The 20,695-nt window shown below is 42.1% G+C and overlaps 1 protein-coding gene across 1 annotated transcript in view; it reads left to right on the top strand.

Annotated features, from left to right (window-relative positions):
- Nucleotides 1-521: 521 nt before the first annotated feature.
- Nucleotides 522-20,695, top strand: part of Cracr2a (calcium release activated channel regulator 2A) — an 88,352-nt gene continuing 68,178 nt past the window's right edge. The window contains exons 1-2 of the mRNA XM_076855286.1: nt 522-603; nt 15,117-15,365. Coding sequence (XP_076711401.1) covers nt 15,150-15,365 — 216 coding nt within the window. The 5' untranslated portion in view covers nt 522-603; nt 15,117-15,149. The remainder of the gene's footprint in view (nt 604-15,116; nt 15,366-20,695) is intronic.

Genomic DNA, 20,695 nt, shown 5'->3' with positions numbered 1-20,695 from the left:
AACCCTTGCGGGACAAACCACAACTAAATCATAGCAATCACTTTTAGCTTGCTTTCTTTGTGGGTCCCTTAGACTTTCTCATAACCCCACTGCATTTCTTTCTTTTGGAAGTGAGTCTGGCCACAATTCTACTCTCTGTCTTCAAAACTTCAGCGGTACAAACAGCATCTATGGATTGGATGCAAGAAAAAGAAAACTTGCTGAGAGGTGGTGCTCCTAGGAAGGGGTGATCAGTTTGTCCCTAGTCTACTTATTTCTCCTGCACAAGGCTATGACCTCATCAGCCTAGACACAGGCTCCAGATTTGGGGTTGCTAAGCAGACTTACCAGTGCTACACCTGAGCCTTCTTTTTTTCTCTTCAAAGCCTGGAAGAGGAAGGGACAAGGCCTTTTTCTTCTGGGACATTGCAACCCTGATAGAAGGAAGGTTTCTCACCAGTTTCCCCCAAATTTCCAGGAATCCCTTTGCACCGTGGTCCCCAGTGGAAAACAAGATGTGATTCATCTCTTCTTTGTTTCCTAGGTGGAGTTCAAATCACCAGTAGCAAAAGTGCCTTCCAGAAGTGAAGAGATTACCAGTTCTCAGAGAGCAGGGAGCCACAGGTGAGTGAGGAAGGAGAGATAGACAGTCTGCAGCATGTTTGATCTGCCTCCAAAGGCCTCGCAATTCCAGGCCCTACATTCTGCCATACTTGCTGCTTTAAATAACTGTCGTCCCTCAGCATCAGAAGGGAGTAGTTCTAGGACCCCTGCAGATAGCAAAATCTGCAGATACTCAAGTTGCTTATATAAAAATGGCATAGTATTTTCCTGTAACCTACTCACATCCTCATGTATACTTTAAATCACATCCAGAGAACTTATAATGCCTAAAACAATGCAAATGATATGTAAATAGTGGTTATGCTGTATTATTTAGGGAATAATGGGTTCAGTACAGACACAGTTTTTATTATTTTTAAGATATTTTTCCATTCTTGGTTTGTTCGGGCTGCTGATGCAAAACCTGTGGCTATGCAGGCCACTCTGTTTGTGAGCTCAGACAGTGAGTTCTTAGATTTGAGAACTTGAATTCATCAGACTGAGTGGATGCTGGAACAAATTAAGACCTTTGAGGCTGCTGGGTTAGAGTGAATGTATTTTGTATCTGAGAAGGGCTTGAATTTGGGGGTACCTGGGGCAGAGTGCTATATGGACTGAATCATAATGGTATCCTCTAAAATGCATACATTGAAACCTAACCCCCAAGTTGGATAGTGTTATGAAATGGGGCTTTTGAGAGGCAATTAGGTCATGAGAACTACCTTCATAAATTAGATTTGTACCTTCATAAAAGAGAACTAGGAAAACTCCCAAGCCCCCCTCTACCATGTGAGGACCCTGTGAGGTGTCAGCAGCCGGCCATTTGGAAAAGGTTCTGATGAGAACCATGCTGGCACCTGACCTCAGACTTCCAGCCTCCAGAACTGTGAGAAATACATTTCTGTTGTTTAAAGGCCACCCAAGCTTCCAACATGTGAACCTTCAGGGCACAGCTTAAATGTCATGTCAGCTTAAGTGGACTAAGACATTAAGTCTTAGTAGGACTTAGCTCAGACAGACGGCCAGGGAATGCCAGATGAGTAGGCAATATGTTTGAAAATGCCAAGGCACCAAAGAGTGGAGGGAAGAGGAAATAATTTGGAGGGAAGAGAATGTGGGAGGGGAGATGGGAGATGGTACTAAGGAGATAGTAGTTGTCTTGTGTGTTTAAGATACATCCTGAAAGTAACAATCAGGTCTGCATTTTAGGTAGATCTCCTTGGTGTTTCATGGATTTATTTAATGGTTTCCTGGAAATTAGTGTGGTATTATGTATCTTTTAAAATATACATATAAATTGCCTATATTAGTCTGCTTTGTATTGCTAAAGTAAAATATGCAAGGCTGGTTTCTTTACAAATGAAAGAGGAGAGAGGTTTGGTCACAGATCTGGAGGTCCAAGAGCAGAGTACAAGCATCAGTTTCTGGTGAGGGCTTCGTGGCTAATAGCATCCCATGACAAGAACATGTGGGACCCACAGAGGTCACATGGTGGGAGAGGAAACAAGAGGGAGGGGCCGGGCTCCATTTTTTATTGAAACCTGCTCTGGGGGCAGCTAGTCTACTCTGTGAGACCCAAATCATCCCAAGGGGCCAGTGTTCATCCCTTCACCCCCCACTAGGTCCCACTGCTTGAAGGACCCACCACCTCTCAATGCTGTTGCTTTGGAGACCAAGCTTCCAGCATATGAACCTTTGGGGCACAAGCCACATCCAAATTATAGGGATACCCTGGGGATCAATGATATTCCACTTGGGACTAATAATGCCAATTACTCTGTAGAGCTTATTGTAACAGGTATTTTGGTAGGCTATACACATTATTTTTGTTTAATCCTCACAAAGATTCTGCAAAGTAAGACTTATTATTAGCCCCATGTGACCAATAAAGAAACAAAATTTAAAGAGTCAGGCAAATTAAAATTGAATTCGTACTCTATTACTAATTAGCTATTTTTGTAGGGCAGATTTCTTAACTTTCTTAGGCAGCTTCCTAAAGTGATACTATAAAAATTAATAACAACAACAACAACAATAATAATAATAATGCAAACTAAATTTAAATTTTAAAACTCCTTTTTTTGGATTATCTACTCATTTGGATTATCTTGACCTTCATTTTCTTAAATATTCAAGAGTAGCTTCAGATTCAAACATTTAAGTAAATGAGCCATAATTGAATGGTATGGAGAATCATTAGAAAGTGGCTTCATTTGGGGGTACCACTCCAAGAATCATTTGCTCTTGTAGTTTTCATTGTGTGCACACATGGCTCTAATCATGTCCCTCTGATAAGTAAGTTCACCAAAGAAATGAAAGTCTTAAACATGTCTCTTCCTTGGCCCTCCCTGGTTCAGTGCCTTTCATGTGGCTGGGCAGAGTATAATAATTCATTTTTCCAGAAGCAGTTGGAACATCCTGCTTACAGAGCTAAGAGTTGAAGGCATAGGGCAGACACAGAAAACACACACACACACACACACACACACACACACACACGTGTATGTGTGTGTGTGTGTGTAGAGCTGGAAAGGAAGATTTGTACCTAAGGGAATCTGTAAGAATATATTCCATATAAAATATCCAAAATGTTCTCATTAATGCAGAGTCAAGAGAGTTGTCTTAGGATGGGTTTCCAGACATTGACTCAGAGAGGTGATTTAAGGAGGAAAAGTTTCCATGAGAACTCTGTAAGGGAGGATGAAGAAGTCAGATGGAGTGAGAGCTCAGGCAAAGTTTCAGAAAGTTCCAGCCTTTGTCTTGTCCTACAAAGTATTCTAGAGTGTAATAAAACAACTCAGACTTTGTCCCCACTGAGGACAGGGGTACTGGGCTTTCATTGTTCCAAGTTGGATAGTATTATGAAATGGGGCTTTTGAGAAGCAATTAGGTCATTGGCTAAGAGCTATTTGGAAGGGTCAAGGAGCTTCTGGGTACTTCTTGCTCTGTCCCTTTGGACAAAGTGGCTTCAATAGCTTAAGGGTCCACCTTCTAAGAGTCGCAGGTGCCGGGAATGAAAAGCAAAACCACACAGACGCAGGGGGAGGATGCACAAATATTTGAGAGCATTTGAAAGGAATATCAATAATGTCACCTTGATAATAGGTCTGAGCCTTAACTGTATTCTGCTACACCACACTGATGTCAATGTCTTGAAAATCCATGACCTTATGCAGCTTGTTCATCCATAAAGCAGGGATTGTGTTACTTTACTTGCTTATATCACAGCACAATTGCAAAAACAAAACAAAGCAAGGCATGGTACATGCCTTGTCAACAAGGATAAGATGTTCAAAGTCAGGTGCTGTTACTGGGCCTTTCTCTTCCAGGCCCAGAGCATGTATTAGCACTGGATCTCTCCGGACTCCTGTCTTGCAGGCATCACTGCTGACAGCCTTTGAAAAGAGCTTGTTCATATTAGGAAGAAAGTAGACACTTTCTTAATGTTGATAAATTTTGCAGCAGTTTCTTTAATATATACCAGCTGTCTTGAAATACATCTAATTAACCACCAGATATCATGCTGTGACTGTGTCTGGCTTTGATGTGCTCATCAGCATCAGTAAGAAGTATTGGAAAGCTAATCATAATGGGACTTAGCTTTTATAAAATGCCTTTTATCTTCAAAGTGGTTTACAACCACTAATTATTAGAGGAATTAGGGTGAACAGCAACCATCTCATGGAGACCTCAAACCATTAGCAAGGGCCTTTAATGTATCTTATAATAGAGCAAGGGAAGTATGAAGGGGGATGTTTAATAATAGTTATCCAGACCTGGAAGAGTTATTTTATAGAGGTAGGACAGCTGTTCCCTGTCTCCCTGGAGGCCAGAACAAGGAAATTGGACCTAATTTGAGGAGAAAGGATGCTGGGTGGAGCATTGCATAAGCTGCAGCAGACTGCAGGCTGCAGAGATGGCCTCTGTCAATGGTGCCTCCACACACCTGCCCCTTCATCCGGGATGGTGGGTCATGTCCATCTTCTTAGTGGCTAGGGCTGGGTAAGGTCACACCACAGAATCCATCCAGCTGGAGAGTCAGTGTTAAGACTTAAGGGCCTCCTGATTATAGTTGTTTGAGTTTTTCCTCTTCAGTTACTTAGTTTTGTTAAATGTAACCAGGAGTGGAGGAAGGCAATTTGATTTCAATAATAGTTAATAATAATAATAATAATAATAAGGCTAATACTCATAAGGTACTATGCTGACTCTTCATCTTACAGATGAGGAAAGTGGGGTTCAGAAAGCTCAGTAAAGCTGTCTGTATGCTCCTGACCCAAGCAGTCTAGCCTTAGAATCTGCATTCTTAACTATCGTGGTAGGGGGGATGTCCAAGAAGAGGTAGTGTTTGTCCAAAGCTTCCCCTACCTTTACTATAAGTCCAAGAAGTAAATAACAGTTCCACAGAGAACAGGGAGGATATCATTTCTGGACTGGTTGTTTCCTGTGCTGCATTCTTTAGTCTTAGGCAATGGGGTGAGGAAAGGGGCCCTATGAAGAAGCAGGTCATCCTCTCCATTCTTCACTGAAGGGATCCTTATCTCTGCCTCATCTTCTGGTCCCATTAAGTATGGGAGAGCACAGGTGTGAATAATTGGTAGGCCACCTGTGACACCTTAGGGTTTCATTAAAGCACATTTCCCCTGAGTTCTAAGATTGATTTAATAATGGGTTCTGCACTATAAGTTTAAGGCAGAAGAGGCCCAACATAAAAACGTATTAGCTAGTATGGCCTTTGGAAACAGTACCAGGGATAGAGATCTTCTCATGATACTCTGTTCAGAAGAGCCAACTAATTGGTTTCTGAGAGCCAACTAATTGCTGGTAGGTTGATATTGGATCTGGTGGGAATATTGATACCACAGAAATAGACAGATGCTACAAATCACGTCTTTCTCCCACCCCTACTCTGGATAATTGGTTGTTAAATATTTTAATGTCTTTTTCTAATACCAAGTGTGTATACTATAATTTAATTCAATTCTGATGCCTTCCAGAGTTAATGCAGATCCCAGAGGCTAAGGGCTGAGTTCCATAAGACTGCACCTATGTCACATACTAGTCACAAGTCCCCAGGTTTCTGCACATACTTCTAACTAACCAATTATAAATATAGAGATTCTTATAACTCCTTCTTCACATTCAATAATTTGCTGTAATGGCTCACAAAACTAAGGAAAGTGATTTACCTATTATTATTGGCTTATTATAAAGGATGCAATTAAGGACCAGGCCATGGATGAGATGCACAGGGCCAGGGAAGGCCCTATGGGGGTGCAACATGGAGCTTCCATGCCTTCTTTGGGTTCCAGGAAGCTCTCCAAATCCATCATTTAGGGACTTAAGTCATTCACCATTAGTGACTGATCTCAAGCTCCAGGCCATCTCCCTTCCCCAGAGGTGAGGGGACAGTTCCAATCTCTAATCCAATTCTGCAGCTATCCATGGGTCCCACCAAAGGTCACAGCATTAGCTTAAACTCAAGGGTACTTGAAAGGTGCTGGTTATAAATAACCTTAGCATGCAGGAAATTCCAAAGATTTTGGAGCTCTGTGCCAGGAATCAAAAACAAAGATCAAATATGCATTTTTTGTTATACCACTGTCAGCCCTTCCTCTCAATGGTCAGTTAAGAAGTTCATGTGCATTTATTGAGCACTTGTTAAATGCAAGGTACCAAGCTGGGAATTGGTGGGATTTTTGTTCAATTAAATAATCAAATATCAATTTTGTATTTACTGAAAGGTATTGAAATGGAGCCCCTCTGTCTTCAAGGATGAAATAAGACATATTCTGTACACTTGGAATCTCTAACCAACCTGACAAAGCAGTGTGTCTGAATACCTAATGCATAAAGGGTCAGTAGGTGCTCAGAGAAATAGAAAGCCCAAGTAGTCCAGACTGGGTGGTCAGGGAAGATTTATGAGAGGAGGTGGACTTGGAATGGGGTCATGAAGTTATCTACAATAGTAACAGCTAGAGAGGACCTATGGTGTGTTCTTATAAGAGGAGAAGAAATAAAAAGTCTTTCCTTTGTTGAGTCTCCCAAAAAACCAAATGGAACCCCATTATGCACCTGATCTTTTCTCTTCTCTTTAGTGGTAAGTTTGAGTCCCAGCCCTGCTTAATCATGACCCTGGACAGAGCACTTAATCTATTGGATCCTGAGATTCTCATTAATAAGGCAGAAAAAAAGAGGATCAGTCCTGAGAGCCTCACTGTGTGACACTGAGTTAGTTAGGTAACCTCTCCAGGCGTCCATTTCCCCATCTATAAAATGCAGCACTCACTTCACAAGAGGACGAAGCAACTTAAAACATATAAAGAACCTAGAAATTATGCCTGTCACATAGTGAGCCACTGGGAAATGCCATCTCTTGTGATTATTTCTAAAACATTTCCAGAATTGGAAATGAAATGAAATTGTCAAAGTGAATTTCTTTTTAAACTGCAAAGTGCGATTAGTATTGATATTACTTTGTGCCTTTCATTATTTCATTACCTCCCAAGGAGTCATCTCACTATCAGAATTTTGAACTGAAAAGGATAATTCTGGAAATGCCTTAGACGTAATCATAAGAGCTAACATTTCCCAACTGCTCACTCTGTTTCAGGTCTGGTTTCTAAGTGTTTTATGAGTTTCAAGCTGCTTTAGTCCTTTCATGGAGTGGATGCTGCCTTCTGAATTTTACAGATGGAGAAATTGAGGCCTGGAGAGGTTACATAACTCACTCAGTGTCACACAGCTAGGAAGTGGTGGAGTCAGGATTTGGACCTAGGACCATTTGGCTCTTAGCACTTTGCTACATGACCTTTAAACAGCTCAAGCAGGGTGCTATTCCTTTTTCCATGGGAGAAAGAAGAGAAATGAAGTTCTCTGAGCTTCCTTTGTCTACCTTTCCCTACCTCACCCTCCATATTCTCTCTCCCTAGCAAATAAAAAGTAGGGTTAGGGCCTATTCAATCTGCCATGGAGGTGGCCCAGAGCCTCTCCTTCCTTCATGCCCCTGTAGATGTTGTCAGTGCTCTACTCTTGTCACTGGGGCCTGGCCATGTCAGTGTCCTCTGGCAATTTCCATCTGAAATGTTTGTGACTGCTGGGGGGTTTCTCCAGAGCCATAACATGCAAGAATGCTAGAATGCTGTGGAATTAACCCCACTCAGGAGCAGCCTCACCCAATGGCTGATGGGGGTCAGTGTGTAAATACCGCAGCTCTTTGCCTCTTGGTTGGATCAGTGATCTATGTGCTCTGCACCAAATTGCAGAGTTCTCTAGAGAAATGAAGCTCCAATAGCCAAGAGCCAGTTGTCTGGTAGCTGACTGGCTGTGGCACCCTTTCGTGACTGCCTTCCTTCTTCATTTCACTTCCCACTCCCTGAACAGGATTTCCTGTCCCTTCCAACAAACCACTTCCATTCAAATCTTTGTGACAGGGTCATCCATGTGAAATAGGTTGAATTCCATCTCCCAAAAGATACGTTGAATTCCCAACCTCTGTTACCTTAGCATACAGCCTTCTTTCAAAATAAGGTCACTGAGGTCAGACACAGCGGTGCATGCCTGTAATCCCAGGCTCAAGAGGCTAAGGCAAGAGGATCACAAGTTCAAAACCAGCCTCAGCAACTTAGCAAGGTCCTAAGCAACTCAGTGAGACCTTGTTTCTAAGTAAAATAAAAAAATGGCTGGGGATGTGGCTCAGTGGTTAAGTGCCCCTGAGTTCAATCCCTGGTACCAAAAAAAAAAAAAAAAAAAAAAAATGGGGTCATTGAAATTGTAGGCAGTCAAGTGAAGGTGAGATCATTAGTATGGGCCTTTAATCCAATATGGCGGGAGTCCTTGTAAGGGGGGATGATGATTTGAATAGAGGCTCATATCACCATCGAGATAGAGATTAGAATGATACTGCTGCAAGCCAGGGGAGGCCAAAAATGGATGACCATCTCCAAAAGCTAGAAGGAGAAAGGATTCTACCCAGAGTCTCAAATGGAGCATCGCCTGGCTAATACCTTGATTTCCACATCTAGTCTCCAGGAAGATGAGAAAATGAGTTTCTGTTGTTGAAAGAAACTACCTTTATGGCCCTTTATGACAGCAGCCCCAGGAAAGGTAAACATCTCTCATTTGAGGCCTTGATTCTTCCTTAACTTTCCTTCCCAGGGAACCTACTACATGCTGAGCATCCTGCTTCCATTTATGTTAGAGCTGTGATGGAAACCCTTTGCTCAGCAACCCTCCACCCCCACCCCCTGGCCCCGTAGTTTGGCAAGACCCCCTGTCTCTGCCTCCCTTCAAAATTGCTAGCTCAGAGTCAGTCAATGAGACTGCTGCACATGGAGTGTTTCTCCTACTGAAGCCTGAACAATTAAAGAAATCTGAATAGCTCCTGGGGATATTTTTGGCACTTTTGATTTCCTAACAGTCTGTTGCAGGAGGGATTTAAAGGAAATCAGGGTGACTTAGTGAATGCTTTCAAGTTTGCAACAGGTATGATGGGGAGGGAGGTAGTGCTATTCTCCATCCCACTGAGACCAGATTAAGGGGGGAATTCACGTAGAACCCCTAGAAAGGAATTAGGTTGGGTCTATGAACTTTCTGATTGAATAGTTCCTAAGCTGCCAGGATTACTCTGGGTATCTGGGAAATCTTCCTAAATGTTTAAGGACTGGATAATTTCCATCTGCATATAAAACCTTTCATGGAACCATTCTGGAGGGGAAAAAAGAAGTCTGGAAACACTCATGGAGGCTGGCAGGTAAAAAGTGGGGGTGGGTAGCTCTGTGGTAGAGCATGCGCTAGGCGTGTGTGGGGCCCTAGTTTCCATCCCTAGCACCAACACATTTTCTTTTTCCTCTTTCTTTGCAATGGGCTTTTCCCTTTGTCTTTGGAATATGCTCACCCTTCCCTTTTATGTTTGTACTCCCTGCTGGTTTAATGGAAAATCCTTGAGACAAAAACTCCCATCTAGCCCGAAGATTAAGGCTTCCTTGGGATTCATCCAAATGTGAGATGGCTGAGTTCATGACAGAGCTTCCACTTTATTTTGAAATGAAAGTAGATGTTCTTCTGTTGTTTTGTCTCTCGTTGCCCTTGAAAAACCCACAGACACTGGGCAAAGGTTTGAAGCCAAGCCAGAGCATACGAGGTAAGAGAAAGGAGGCTGAACTTGCCACAGATAAGTGGCCTTCAGGAGGGACTCTGTCCAGCTTCTTTATTTTTAGGGTTCATGTAGGTCCCCTCAACAAGCAGACTGAAAATTTCCACAGAGAAATTGCTACATTTTCAGTCATTTCCTGATTGCCAGAATTGAATGTAAAAGGAAGAATTTTGGGGATAAATACAATAGGCTGGGTTACATTTTTGAGGCCTGCAGAGATAGAGGAAGTTTCTGACCCAGACTCATTTTTTTTTCTTTTGAAAATATACATTTATTGAGCTATTGACATACAATAAACTGCACATATTTCAAATCTACGTCTTTTTTAAAAAATGATCATATTATAGAAGGGAACTGAAAATTTGCTTTCCCAGTCACTTTATGTACTCTAAAATAAATAGAAATGCATAATTCAAGAATAACTTAAGTAAAAAAAAAAAAGGAATAACCGAAGTATTGGATTTTTCAAACTCTAAAAAAAAGACAGCAATTAACTAAGTTTTGATATGTGTATTTATATATACATGTATATTTATAAAATACATTTTAAAATAAAAATAATAATAAAATACATATCCGATAGAGGATTAAACATGATCAGCTCTTCATGTATGTGGGTTCTGCATCCAATACACTTGCAGATTGAAAGTATTTGGGGAAAATTGCTTCTACCCCAAACACATCCAAATTTTTTTGCTTGTCATTATTCCTTGGACAAATCAGTTACATAACATCTCTACTATACTAGGTATTATAAATAACCTGGAGATGATTTAAAATATACAAGTTGGGGCATATAGATTACATGCAACTATTTTACCATTTATAAAAAAGAACTTGAGTACCCATGGATTTTGGTTCTCCTTGGAAGATCCTGGAACCAATCCCTCGTGGATACAGAGGGACTAGTGGATGTAACTGTTTTAGTGAGCTTTTTCACTGCTGTGACTAAAAGACCCATCCAGAATAATGTTAGAGAAGGAAAAGTTTATTTAGGAGTTCATGGTTTCAGAGGTTTCATTCCATAGAGAGCAGGCTCCATTCCCTGAGACTCAAGGTGAGGCAGAACATCATGGTGGAGGAATGTGGCAGAGGAAAGCAGCTCACATGATGATCAGAAAGGAGAGAGAGAGAGAGAGAGAGAGAGAGAGAGAGAGAGAGAGAGAGAGAGAGAGAGAGATCTGCACTTGTCAAGTATGAATATACCCCAAAGCCAAGCCCCCAATGACCCACCTCCTCCAGACACATCCCACCTGCCTCCAGTTACCACTCAGTTAATACCATCAGGAGATTAATGCACTGATTGTGTTAATCACAACCCAATCATTTCCTCTCTGAACCTTCTTGCATTGTCTCACAGTGAGCTTTTGGGAGGTACCTCACATCCAAACCATAACACTAACCAACTAAATAAATCCATGAAACTCATGGATTCATATATCATACTCGTGAAATTAAGACAGTGAACATATCCACATATGTCCCCAAATTTTCTTTTGCCCTGCTTTTTTCTCCTTTCCATTCCACTCTCCCTCCCCTATTTTCTTTGTATCATTATAGATCAATTTCCATTTTTTAGAATTTTAAATATGTATATAAATCATATAATATGTGCTTGTTTTTCTTTTCTTTTTTTTTTTTTTTCCTGGCTTTTTTTACTCTCACGCTTATTTTGAGATTTATCCATTTTGTTGCTGAGCTCATTCCCTGCAATGCAGAGTAGCTTTCCATCATATGGATATTGTTGGGAGTCTCCCTGAGAACTCCCCAGGCCTTTCAGACATGGCGGCAGGCAAGTTGCCAGTGGGCGGATAACAAGTTGTTTTGAAAATTTTCTAATTGGTCCTCCCATCTTCCACGTTCGTGAACAGTTCGTGATTCCCATGAATCTAATGCAAGGCGGACGTGCGAGCACTGTAGGTGATGACCTGACCTTTACTATGATTGGCCCCGGAAGCTTCCTGGTTTAAGATGACTGACTTTCACTTTCTATATAAGCTAGCACCAGCTTGCAATAAGGTGCTTCATCTTTGTCACTGCTATCTGTGTGTGTGCATTTTAATCTCCGACAACAGACGAACCTTGGCCTTTCAGATATGCCACACAATCACTTTATCCATTTACCTCTTGGTGAATGTCTGGACTGTTCTTTTGGGCTGTTATAAATCAAAGTGCTATGAACATTCATGTACAAGTCTTTGTATGTACACATGCTTTTATTATTTTGGCTACATTTATGTTGGGATGGCTGGATCATATAGTGAGAGCTTGACTTTTTATAAAGATGCCAAAGATTTTCTAAAGGGGTTGTTCCCTTTAAAATCCCCATCAGCCATGTACTAGAATTCCAATTGCTCCACATCTTTGCCAAGAATTGGTCTGGTCAAGTTCTTTTAATATTGGCCATTTTAATAAGTGGTAGTGGTATTTTATTGTGGCTTTCAGTTGCATTTCCCTTGTGACCAATGTCGGTGAACATCTTTTGATGTAGTTAATTGACATCAATGTATCTTATTTAATAAAGTGCCTGTTCAAAAGTTTTGCCCCTTAAAAAAAATTTGAGTTTGTTTTCTTAATGAGTTTTTAAGAGTTCTTTATATATTCTGGGTCAAAATTCTCTCTCAGATAAGTGTTTTATAAATACTTTGTCTATGCTTTGCTTTTCATTCTCTCTAACGAATGTCATTCAAAGTGCAGAGATTTTGGATTTTGTTGAAGTTCAATGTATCAGGATTTTATGGATTTGCTATTGCTATGGGGCTAAGATATCATTGCCTAAGCTATGGCCACAAAAGTATTTTCTCATTGAAGTTTCCTATGTTGGTCTTTATATTTGGGTCCATGGTACATTCTGAGTTGATTTTTGTATATAATATAAGGTATAGTCTGAAGTTCTTTTTGAAAATGGATATCCATTTTTTCTGGTACTATTTGTTGAAAAAAAAAACCTACCCTTTATTCCCTGATTTACTTTTGTGTCTTTGCCTCAAATTATTATAATATATTTATGGATTCTCTGTTTTCTATTCTGTTCTGTATACTTTCTTCCAGTCCTGGGGATTGAACCCAGGGCCTTACACATACTAAACAAGTAGTATACCACTGAGCTACACCTCAGCCTGCACAGAGCTATTTGTGACTCTTAATGCCAATGCCACACTGTCTTTATTACAGTAGCTTTATAATAAGCCTTGAAATCAGGTGTGTTCATCTTCCAATTTTGTTCTTTTTCAAAGTGTTTGGCTATTCTCTGCACTTGGCCTTTCTGTGTAAGTCAACTTGTCAATTTCTACAACAACAACAAAAGCCTATTGGGCTTTTGACTGGGAGTGAGATAAATATATTGAATATAGGAAAAAATAGCTTCTTAATATTGAGTCTTCCAACCAATATGTATGGCATATCTCCTTCCCACCCACTTTTTTTTTAGATCTTTAACTTTTCTCATCACTGGTTGGCAGCTTTCAGTTTAAAAGTACTATAACATTTCATATTTTTAATGCTACTATAAGTAGTATTTCTATTTTAACTTTTTATCATGGGCATAGGAAAAATGCAGTTGATTTTTATGATTAGAGCTGGTGTCCTATCACCTTGTCAATTTCACTTACAGATCTAGTAACTTTGGTGAACTTCATCAATTTTTTTTACATGAATATTCATGCTACTGGGACTGACTATCATTTACCTTTTCCTTTCCAATATGAATTTCTTCTATTTCTTGTCTCCTTGAACTGGCTAGAATCTTCATCACAATGCTGAATAGAAGTGGTAAGAACAGACCTTCTTGTCTTTTCACGGATGGTAGAGAAGAACATTGGTTTTTCACCATTAGGGACAATGTTAGCTGGTGGTGTTTTTGATTTGTTTGGGAGATGCCCTTGTTCAGGTTGGGATAGAAAGGTCCTTCCTATTCCTAGTTATTTGAGAGTTTTTGTCAGGAGTGAATTTTGTTAAATACTTTTCTTGCATCTATAAAGATGATCATAAGGTTTTTCCTTCTAAATTTGTTAGCATGGTGAATTGTATTATTGGTTTTCAAATGTTAAGCCATCCTTGCATTCCTGGGATAAACCCTGCTTGGTCAGGATATACTACCCTGTCTTTATATATGAAGTTGGATTCAATCTGCTAAAATTTTCTACAGATCTTTTGCATTTATGTTCACAAGGGAAGTTGGACTGTATTTTTCTTTCCTTGTACTATCTTTTTCCAGCTTTTGGTGTCAGGATAATATTGGCCTTTGTATACTCTTAGAAAGTAGCTCCTACACATCAGTTTTTTGGAAGAGCTTGGGTAGAATTGGTGTAAGTTTTTCTTTAAATATTTGGTAGAATTTTCAATTTAGCTTTTGGACCTAAAGTTTTCTTATAGGAATATTTTTGACTATCAGTTTAATTTCTTTAATAGGGTCATTTGTCTCTGTTTCTTCTTGAGAGAACTTTGATCTCTGGTGTGTTTTTCAAGGAGTTTCCCATCTTAGCCAAATTACCAATTTTATTGGCATAAAGTCTTTTATAATATTCCTTTGTTAGTCTTCGGTTCTATTTTGGATGAACACAGGCTAGGGTATCACCAAGGCCTGGCAAGTGCAGTTCAGCATGAAGCTCCTTGAGGATAGGTTGTACTTTCCCCTACTTGAACTGCAGAGCTCATGATCCTGGCAGAGGTCTGCAGTACTGGGTAAGAGCTCAGCAAGAACCTGTTGATTGTGAGTGATGTTGGAGAGAATGCATGTGAACGAGGCAAGTTCTCCACCCTTGGTGGTGCTGAGAAGTTAGGACAGTGTGAGATTAAGATGGAATACTGTACAAGTTATATGAGTTTCAATTGAAATCTCAGCTTTTGCATTAACTTGCTGTGTGATGTTGGTCAAGTCACTCAACCTCTCCGATCTTCAATGTTCTCATTGGTAAAAATGGATTTATTCTGGATTCTAAAAGGGAGTGAATAATATCCATCTCAGAGGGATGTGAAAATTCCATGAAAAAAAAAAGGATATATTGAGGCTATGACAAAGTGTCTGCCTCTAAGAAAACAATAAAGGGCTGGCTTATCAGGATCTGTTTTAGTTGTTGCGTGGCTGTTTAAATAAGGAGAAATTGCTTTCAGGCTTCCTCTATCCATCTCCTTCCAATACGGAAATTCCTGTTTCTCTACTCTTGCCTCCTCCCCTCCTGCAGACTAGCTGATCTCTTAGCTGTCCATCCTGGCACACTTCTTCTGCGTCCTGAGCTTCCGTTAATTAAGAGGCGGTTGCTAAGAGATGTCAGGACACACCAACGACTGGCTCTGCGCCTCCCTCTCATCCCCTCTGGTTCTTTTCCAGCCCCACTCTGTCCTCGTCACACCTGTTTCTCTCACCCATCTTCATACTTAGGTTCGGAAAAGACAGAGAAGTTGGCCGATCCGTATGGCTACCCCTGGTGAGAGAGTGGTCCACAGACCCCAGGGACTTGGCGGGGAGCCGGATGGGAGTGGCACCTGCCTGAGTCCGCAGGACCACCTGGAGCGCAGGGAGACCCAGGAGCAGGCGCCAGGCCAGCTGGCCATGCTGAGGAAGGCGCAGGAATTTTTCCAGATCTGTGATGCCGAAGGCAAGGGCTTCATCGCCAGAAGGGACTTGCAGGTAAGAAGGGTCCTAGCTGGGCCAGCCCACCTGGAACACCCAGGCGCCTGGGAATTCTTATCCTGAGCTAGAACTGCCCCACAGGAGGTGACATCCTTAACAAAAAAGATCTCAGTTCGATTCTGGAAGGTCAGCCCAAACTCTACTGGGACCCGGACCTCCTGCATTCATTCTATTTCTGTCCTTTACCTGAGGTCAGACTGGGGGTTGTTTCCCTTCTCTGATTGAGTAACTCCCCAGGATTGTGAGAAATGATGATAGTAACATAAGACTTAAGTAAGACACAGAGAAGAACCTTCTGAGAGTAGAGATAGAAAAGCACAGATCTGTTGCTTTCAACGAAGTCATCTCTGCTGCGTGTGCCTTAGGATAGGACAGTGTCCAATGCGGCATGCTGGGAGAGGGCATTTCTGAGCGTCATCTCACCTTTGCTCTCAACCCTCTCAAAGCACATCTGGAGGGAGAGCCTGTGGCAGAGCCTAGGGGCATATCATTGCCTAGGGCGGGCTCAGCAAACTTATAAAGGTCCAGAGAACCAGTGTTTTCTGTTTTGTAGGTGGGTAGTCTCTCTCACCTTCACCAACTTGGTGGTTACAGCCTGAAGTCATCCACAGACAATGTATAAACAGATAGATGAGCATGCTGAGTTCCCAAAAATCTTTATTTATGGACACTGGAATTCAAATTTTATATAATTTCATGATGTCATCAAATGTTAATCTTCTTTGAGTATTTCTTTTTCAGCCATTTAAAAACTATAAAAACTATTCTCATAGACCATAGAAATAGAGGTTACAGCCAGGTTCAGCTCAGGGGTGTAGTGTCCCAAGCCCTGGTTTAGTGAGTTTCCACCTTAATTGTCACAATGTCTTCTCACTGTCTTACTGATGATGTCACCCAGTTGGAAGTAAATAAAACAGGCCCCACTTGAGTACTGTGAAAGCAACCCTTAGCCCCCACCTCATCTTTGTGTGCTCTGTTAAAAGCATTTTTGGAAAAGATGTGTGCCTGTGCTGTCAGGAGGAAAAATCTATGATGGTCAGGTTTTGTTTAGTCTAAATTTTCAGAATATAGTAAAATTGGGCAATGAAATACGAACACTCATCAGTATCATGCCATCTCCACTCGTCCCTGGGAGCTACGCAGCAGGAGCCTGTAACCCGGATGAAATGAAGTGTTGGATTCTTCCTCTGCCTGGCCCCACAGGATGGGGTTTGCATGCATTTCCTAGGGTCATCCCACCATTATGCACATCCAGGGAAGAGACCTGGGGAGCAACACCAGCTCTGCACTCCTTTGTTTTCAGCAACTGGCTCCCTAACAGGTTTCTGTTGCTGAAACAGATTCCCCAAGTCCCACTCCACATGGAAGGCCAGATTTGGGGTATTTCAAGGAGCCCTTTGACTAACCTCTACCTAGGAGCTTCATAATTGTCATTCACAGGTCCACAGTAGAAGTGTTTGCTAGGGTGGTTTTAATGGACATGCTTAACTTTTCGGGGGGCGGGGGTGCTGGGGATGGAGCCCAGGGCCTTGCTCACCCTAGGCAGTGCTAGGCAAGTGCCACTGGACTGTCCTGCCAGACCCTGCCTGCCTAGCTCAGCTGGAAAAAAAAAAAAAAGGAATTCACATGCATTGAGCATCGACTCTGGGCTGTGTGTGCTGTTAACTCAGTGCTCTCAGTATCCATTCCCCATTAACTCTCATTGAACGCCTCTCTTTAATGAGAATGGAAGAGACTCAGTGAATTTCAACTGCCAAGTATACATTTATAGATAAATCATTTGTATTCGACTTGGAATGTGATCAGAAACATTAGTCCCAGCTACCTTCCTCTCCACCTCCCTCCTGATCCAGGTGGGAGGAAAAGGAGATGGAGGAGCCAAGGAGCCCAGGCTGCTGCACTCAAGCCATTTATTTCTACTATCTACTTAATTCTCAAAGTTTTCCTCTATTTGTGGGCAATGGAGCCTTTGAAGCTTTCAGACTGACAAGGTGTGATGGAGAGAGAGCAAAGCAGGTCATGGAACCGCCATCCCTCTGGCCACCCAAGGAGGCAGATAGGATGGAAAGACAGACTTGAAGAAGAGCAGCCTTCAGCCTTCTCAGAGTTGACCATGGCTGCCTGTGGGTATCCCCCTGTCCTTGCTTGTCCTGGCAGATTATAAGGCATCTTGGCTTGTCGTTCTCTGGGTGCAACCACTCCCTGGGATGACTCCCATTCCTTGGGCCAGGCCTCCATTGCCTTTTTGCCTTCAGTCCCCAGTGCAGCCTCATGGGAAGGGAAAGGAGAGAGCTCACATTTGTCATGGGAGACTGGGCTCAGTGGAGGGGAAAAGTAGTGGTCGCAGGAGCTGGTGAAGAAGCACAGTTGGAAGAAGGTTCTGCAGAGCCTGCAATTGTTTTGAGAAAGGAGAAAGTAAGTTAAGCTCCTCTCTTGATGTGTTTTACCTTCTTTCTCATTCTTAAAAACAAACAAACAAACAAACAAACAAAAAACACCTTTTTTGCAGCGGCAAGATCAACTTAGCAATTATCCAAAAGGTGGGGAGACTGCCACAGTGGCCCGAGCCCACCAGCAGGTAGCTAGCCTGAAAGGATACTTCATGCACCTAGGACAGAGGAGGAGTCCTGCAGATTTTTCAAATTGAGGCCCCTGAAGGAACTCTGGAGGAAGCAGAGGTGGGTGGCGTGGAGAGCAGGAGCACGAGCTGCCCGATGCTTGAGCTCCACATGGGGACCTTCTGGTACAGGGCTGCAGGTGATGGACACTGACCTGTGTGAACAGGGGTATGGGAGTTTCGAGTCCTGCGCCTCACCAGTGGGCCCTCGGTGTCACACCATCCTCCTCAAGGAACCTCTCAGGTTTCATGGAGACTCCTCCAGGCAGACTCCTCCAGGTAACCCTGCTTTTCAGGGTTGGTTCTGACGTAGTACCTTAGAGAAACAGAGGGTCCCAAGTACCAGTCCTGCCTCAAGGACACTCATGAGAGGTCTGGGGAGGACCTAAGGGACTCCCCCTCTCCACAGAGGAAGATGGGGAAAGGAGCGGCCAAAGGGCTCTCTGAAAAAACTGAGAGCCTCAAAAACCCTACTTCTCTGCTTTCAGAGGTCTAAAAAGATTATCTACCAACACCAAGTACCCACCTCCCTGTGTTAAGTCAGATTTTTGTCCCTGTGACCAAGATACCTCACAAGAACAGCTCAGAGAAGGGAAAGTTTATTTGGGGCTCCTGGTTTCAGAGATCTCAGTACACAGACAGCTGAGTCCATTGCCCTGGACCCAAGATGAGGCAGAACATGAAAGCCGAATGGCACAGTGGAGGAAATCTTCTCACCTTCTGGGGACCAGGAAGCAGAGAGAGGGACAGAGGACCCAGAGGATACACCCTTGGGCATACCTGCAATGACTCCCCTTCTCCAGCCATCCTGCACCTGCCTATAGCTTCCACCCTGTCACTCCATTCAAACTAGAATGGATTGATTAGGTTACAGCTTTCACAATCCAATCAGCTCACCTCTGAATATTCCTGCATAAACTCAGGAGTTTTGAAGGGACACCTCATGTCCAAACCATAACACTGTCTTAGAATTCAGGCTAAGCCAAATGGCTAAGAATCCTTTAGAGGTTGGAAGGCTAACCAAATCTGACCCAGTACCCGTTTCTATAAGTAAAGTTTTGTGGAACACAGCTGTGCTCATCCATTTACATGTTCCCAAGATAGTGGCCGAGTTGAGTAGTAGTGACAAAGACTGAATGGATGCATATTATATAGCTTTTTACACAAGAAGTTAGCTGACTTCTGATTTAGGTTAATTACAGAAAAAGTTAGCTGACTTCTGATTTAGTTTAACTTGAAAACTTTAAAAGATTTTTGTGGTTAATTGACTTGGGTTGTGATCTCAGATTGGCAGCTTACTAGTAATGTGAATTTGTATGTCTCTTAACCCCTCAGGCCATGGTTCCTTAGCTGTGAATTATTAATAGCTACCTTCTAGCATTAGAGGAGAATTAAATGAGCTTATGCATGTAGGGCACTTAGCTGCAACACCAGGACCTGGAGATCCCTCCCTAAATGCACATCTCAGCCTGGTCCCTGGTATTCTCCACACTGTGATGTTTTTAAGTTGTGTTAAAATGTGCATTACATGAAATTTGCCACCATATCCATTTTTAACCAGTTTGATGGCATTAAGTACATTCACATTGTTGGGCAACCATTACTACCATCAATCTCCAGAACTCTTTTCATCTTGCAAAGCAGAAATTCTGTACTGACAAAACAGTAAGTCCCCACTATCCCTCCACCAGCCCCTGCAATCACTATCTATTCTCTGTCTCCAGGAATTTCTCGACAGTAAGTACCTGTTCTTTATGGAATCATCCGACCTGTGTCCTTCTGCATCTGTTTTTATTTCACTTAGCATCTTCAGAGTTCATCCACATTGTAGCCCGTGTCAGAATTTCCTTCCTTTGTAGGGCTGAATGTCCCACTGTATGTACCACTTTAAGTTTAAACATCTGTCAGTCGGCTCTCAGGATGCTTACACCCCTTGGCTGTTTGTGAAAAACACTGCTGTTTTAATCAGCTTTTTAACTTCTGTGACTAAATAACCCAACAAGAACAATTGTAGAGGAAAAGTTTATTTGAGGACTCACAGCCTCAGAAGTCTCACTCTATAGCTAGCTGGCTCCATTCCTTAGGGCTCAAGGTGAGGCAGGAGACTCACTGCGAAAGAATATAACAGAGGGAAGTGGCTCACATGATCAGGAAGCAGAGAAAAAAGATACAAATATATACCCCAAAGACATACCCCCAATGCCCACCTCCTCCAGCCACACCCTACCAGTCTTCAGTTACCACATAGGATTAATTCACTGATTGTGTTAAGACTTCACAACCCAATAATTTCTCTTCTGAATCTTCTTGCATCATCTCACACCTGAGCTTTTGGGGGATAAATCACATCCATACCATAATAGCTGCTATGGCTATAAGTGTCCAAATAGCTCTTCAAGTTCTTGCTTTCAATTCTTTGGGGTTAGAATGCTGGATTATTTGCCAATTCTATTTTTAAGTTTTTGAGGAAACATCATCCCATTTTCCACAATGGCTACACCATCCAGTGTGACTTTAGGTGTGAGTCATCTGTCCTGCCTCAGAGATAAAAAAAAGGGCATTTCTGCTAAAAAGGGCACTTTCCAGTCCTGCTCAGTGGCTGCTACTCTTGTTTGTGTCCAGTCTACATGAGTGGCAGTGATTTTGCCTCCCCAGAGGACTCGGGCAATGTCTGGAAACATGTTTTTGATTGAAATGACTGGAGAAGGAG

Source organism: Callospermophilus lateralis, chromosome 4 (assembly GCF_048772815.1).
Source record: "Callospermophilus lateralis isolate mCalLat2 chromosome 4, mCalLat2.hap1, whole genome shotgun sequence".
Classification (NCBI taxonomy): Eukaryota; Metazoa; Chordata; class Mammalia; order Rodentia; family Sciuridae; genus Callospermophilus; species Callospermophilus lateralis.
Note: the sequence above shows the minus strand (reverse complement) of the source record. Positions and strands in the feature narration are given on the sequence as shown.